The sequence below is a fragment of the Saimiri boliviensis genome, chromosome 2, assembly GCF_048565385.1.
Source record: "Saimiri boliviensis isolate mSaiBol1 chromosome 2, mSaiBol1.pri, whole genome shotgun sequence".
In the NCBI taxonomy this organism is placed as follows: domain Eukaryota; kingdom Metazoa; phylum Chordata; class Mammalia; order Primates; family Cebidae; genus Saimiri; species Saimiri boliviensis.
In genome coordinates, this window is record NC_133450.1 from 69,558,064 (window position 1) to 69,561,989 (window position 3,926).

Here is a 3,926-nt window from a genome sequence, read left to right on the forward strand (position 1 = left end):
CTGCTACAGGAGTCATTTTTACCTTGCAAATGTGCACGCTGTGAAAAAAACACACTGCTTCTTGTAAAATACAGTTAATTTTCAAGTGCTGTGTCCCAAAGCCAGGATACACAATCTTTCTCTGAGGGACCTCGCACCAAATACCCAAGGTAGCCCAAGAGATAGAACAAGTCCCAGCGGCCGGCTATTGTCAGAGGCCAAGCTGAAAAGCTCTCTGAGCCTTAGCTTTAAGTCTATAAAATGGAAAAACGAATAAAGTTGAAAGCCATTCCTGCTGGCCCTTAGTCTCTGCTTCTGTCCCCACGACGGCCTGGGGAACCATACAGAGGGCAGGCTCTTCTTCATCCCTGGTCCGGGGGCTTATCGGCACCCGGGTTGGGGGCGGGGATGGGGTTCTCCAATCCTTCATAAACTGCCCACCGCGCACTGGGTGCATTCCCCAGGTTCGCCCTTCTCCACCCAACTGGTGCAGAGGGGAGATAGCCTGGGGAAGCAGAAGGAGGTGTCAGTGCTACCAGCTGGAAGTGACCCCACCAGCGGTGCGGTGCGCTGTTAGACACGGCTGGCCTTGAGGGCATCATGCGCGGCCTTGGTCACTCCAGATGCCCAGGGAGAAGCGCAGCGCAGCAGGAGCAGTGCCTGGTCCTGGCCAACCCTAGGGCGCACAGCTCAGAGATGCCAGAGCAGAAACGCTTGCCCCGGGGGAAGGGGCAGCTCGCTTGTGGAGGTGGGCAACTGGAGCAGCTGCAGAAGATCCAGGAAGGCTCCGGAGGAGCTGGCACGCCTGCCGCGATTTTCGGGAGCGGGGTCAAGCTGGGCGGGCTAGGGGAGAGGGAGCTCCAGGACTCTCCTAGCTGCCACCTCTCTGTCATCAGCGAGTGAAGGAGCTCTCCTTCTCTCCGCAGTAGAGGGGAGTCAGGGACCCAGGCTGCCCCTCTCAACCGCAGTGTTACCTCTTCTTCCCCGGCCCAAGGATGCTACTCTCCAACCCTACCTAGACATAAGGTTTCCTTTTAAACCAGGACACCCGTGTTGTGACTGTTACCCAGAGTTTCGTTTCTTGTTTTGGTAGATCAGAGCTGCTCAATTTTTCCTCTGAGGTTATAGACTACATAGATTCTTTTCTTAGCTCCAGACTGATGGTGGTGGGTGGGGAATGGGGGTACGAAATACAGAATGTGGCCCGTCTACATTGCCATCACTTTATTGTACTGTCACCCTTAATTTAACTATAAATACTACGGTGGGATGAGGCGCAGGCAGCCTGGGGCTGCTGGGCTGTGCGTCCTGGCGAGCCCCGACCCCAGGCGCCGACCCTCCGGGCTCTGTACACTATTTACAGCTCCTCGTTCCTCTTTCTCGACTCCCTCCCGCAAGGCAGCGCGTGTGCAATAAAGTAGCATCGTCTGTCTGTGCAAGTCCTTCGAGTTAGGCAAGTAACACGGGCAAGTGTCCCGCGGCCGTCAGCTGTCCGAGTCCAAATCGCTTTTACCTTCCTCTTCCCTCTTCTCCGGCGATGCTTTCGAAGACGACGTCTTGTTCCACTTCTCCGTGTTCTCCGACTCCTCCGATGAGGACCGCTTCTGCCGCCTCCATTTGGCGCGGCGGTTCTTAAACCAGACCTGTTGCGCAACGGAAGACAAAACAGTTCAGATCAAAGGAGAGCTTCCCCCAGTCCCGGGGTACCCCGGGAGCGCGCTGCGGCGGCGGGACACCCCGCGCAGGCCAACAGAAGGAGGGGAGCCGCTGGCTCCTGCTTCCGCATTTTCATTCAACTTCCTGGGCCTAAAGCGCCCTCCAGCAGCCTGCGGGCCGCCATCGGGACGTTTTTAAAGTGCGGGGAGAGCCAAGTACGGCTGGGCAAACCAGTCTGGGGCCCCACCTCGCGGGGAATGACCGCTAGGCACCCGCGGCAAGGCCCGGCACCTACCTCCACTTTCTCCTCCCGGAGGTGCACTTTCCGGGCCAGCTGCTCGCGCGTGCCCACGTCCGGGTACTTGGTCTCCTGGAAGAGGTTCTCGAGCGCTTCGAGCTGCTCGTCAGTGAAGATGGTGCGGTGCCGCCGCTTCCGCCGGCAGTGCAGCTGGTTGAGAAGCTGCAACTCGGTGCGCGACAGCGTGCCTACGTTCATGTAGGGCAGCATCTGGTGCGGTACCGGGGACACCAGCACCGAGCCGGGGCCCTCATAGCCTGCGACAGAGTGGGGCGCAGGGTCAGCCACCCGCCCTCGCCACCGCCCGCCCGCCAGCCAGAGACCCTCTTCCACTTAGAAGTCGCCTGCAAGGGGGTGCTGGGAATTGGGGGTGTGCAGGAATCAGGGGTGCAGGGAAAAGATGGGAGCATGTGAGAGCGCCTACCCGCACACCCCGCAAAGCCAGTTAGATTATTTAAAAACAAAACAAAACAAACAAACAACAAAAAAAAAAAACACAAAAAAACCCCCTGTCTCCCAGCGCAGGCACTGAATTACAGTTTTCTCGAACTCTGGACAAAAGTTTGCAGCAAGAAGTTTGCAAACTCCGGCGCCCGATCCGCAAAAACGGAGCGGGGACTTGCAAGAGGAGCAACGTTTGAGGAAGGTGAATTAACCAAATGGCCCTAGGGGTTAAGGACCACAGTGGGCGACAGAGGCCGGAGCGAGCGCGACCCTACCTGGGGGCGTCGGGACGCAGGAGCACTGCTGGGCGCCCAGCGGCGGCACGGCCCCACAGCAGGCCGGACCCACGGGCGCCGCCTGCACGTGCAGCTGCCCGTAGAAGTAGTTGTTGTAGCCGAGGCGGGAGCCGCCTACCGCGGCCTGGAGGCCCGCGCCGCCGGGGGCCACCGGGCGCGGGTAGAAGGCGCCATAGTCCGAGGAGGCGCCGCCGCTGGCGCCGTAGAGCGAGTCCCCGTGCAGGGCGGGGAAGACGACGGGAGCCGCCGCGCTGGGCGCCACCGGCAGCACCGAGTCCTTGCAGCGCGGCCGGGCGGCCAGGATGTTGTCGATGCTGAACATGCTGGCGGGCATCCCCGAGCCCCGCGCCGGGACCGGGGGACGGCGGGAATGCGCCGAGGACAGAGCCTAAAAGTGGGGGGGTCCACTCTCCTCCAGCTGCCGACCAAATCGAAAGAGAGCGCCGGCGAGCGCGCAGCCCAGCGCCCCTCCCCGCCCCCCGCGTCCGCTCTCCCTCCTCCCGCCCTCCCCTAGCCACAGCGTTCGCTGAACTCAACCAGCGGGTAGGACGGAGCTCAGACCAGCTGAACCTCTTGTTGGTTTTATACTGAGTCGACGTCATCCTGGATTTAGTTCCTGGTAATATGCAGATGACAAACAGCCGCTCTTTTCCTTTGGGTGGGGGAAGGGGATTGGGGGAGGGGAGAGGTGCCAAGGGGAGGGGGGTTACAAGGCCTAAAAAGAGATTGTGGATTGCGAATTAATGAAATTAACGTAATCTTTTCCATTCCGCAGCCGGGCCACGGACTAGCCAAGCTGGGCGGGCGGCCTAATTGCCTTGGTTAATCTCATTAATTCCATTGTGCCTGGGCAGTTAACAACTCCCTCTGCCTGACCTCTCCACCCCCACCCTTTTTTCTCAGATTGGGTCCTATTATTGGGTGCGATTTCCTCTGCCTGTAGCTCAAATTCATTGTGGACGATTTTACTCTGGGGCTACTTTTTTCCCCCTTTCGAAATTGGTTTTGTTTTAGAAAATGTGAGGGGCTGCGTCCCCTCTCAAGCAGGACTGAAAATTCCGTCACTCCGCGCCCCCACGTACTCACCGCCTAATTTCACCTCTTTTTTAAATCGTGAGTTTCTCTTCCGAATGGAACTTGTTAAGCCGCACAAAAACTTTGTTTTTGCAAAAGCCAAATTTTGTAAAGGCAAAAACGATGAAAGGAGAGGTGCAGCGCGCTTCTTAAAAAGAACAAAAAATATTTTTTCTTTT

The 3,926-nt window shown here is 58.3% G+C and overlaps 1 protein-coding gene across 1 annotated transcript; it reads right to left on the reverse strand.

Annotated features, from left to right (window-relative positions):
* Positions 1–914: 914 nt before the first annotated feature.
* Positions 915–3,123, reverse strand: GSC (goosecoid homeobox). The gene is made up of 3 exons (XM_003928829.3): positions 2,653–3,123; positions 1,931–2,190; positions 915–1,622 (listed from the first exon to the last, which is right to left on the reverse strand). The coding sequence occupies exons 1-3, from the start codon at positions 3,005–3,007 to the stop codon at positions 1,464–1,466; spliced, it is 774 nt and encodes a 257-aa protein (XP_003928878.1). The 5' UTR covers positions 3,008–3,123; the 3' UTR covers positions 915–1,463.
* Positions 3,124–3,926: the final 803 nt, after the last annotated feature.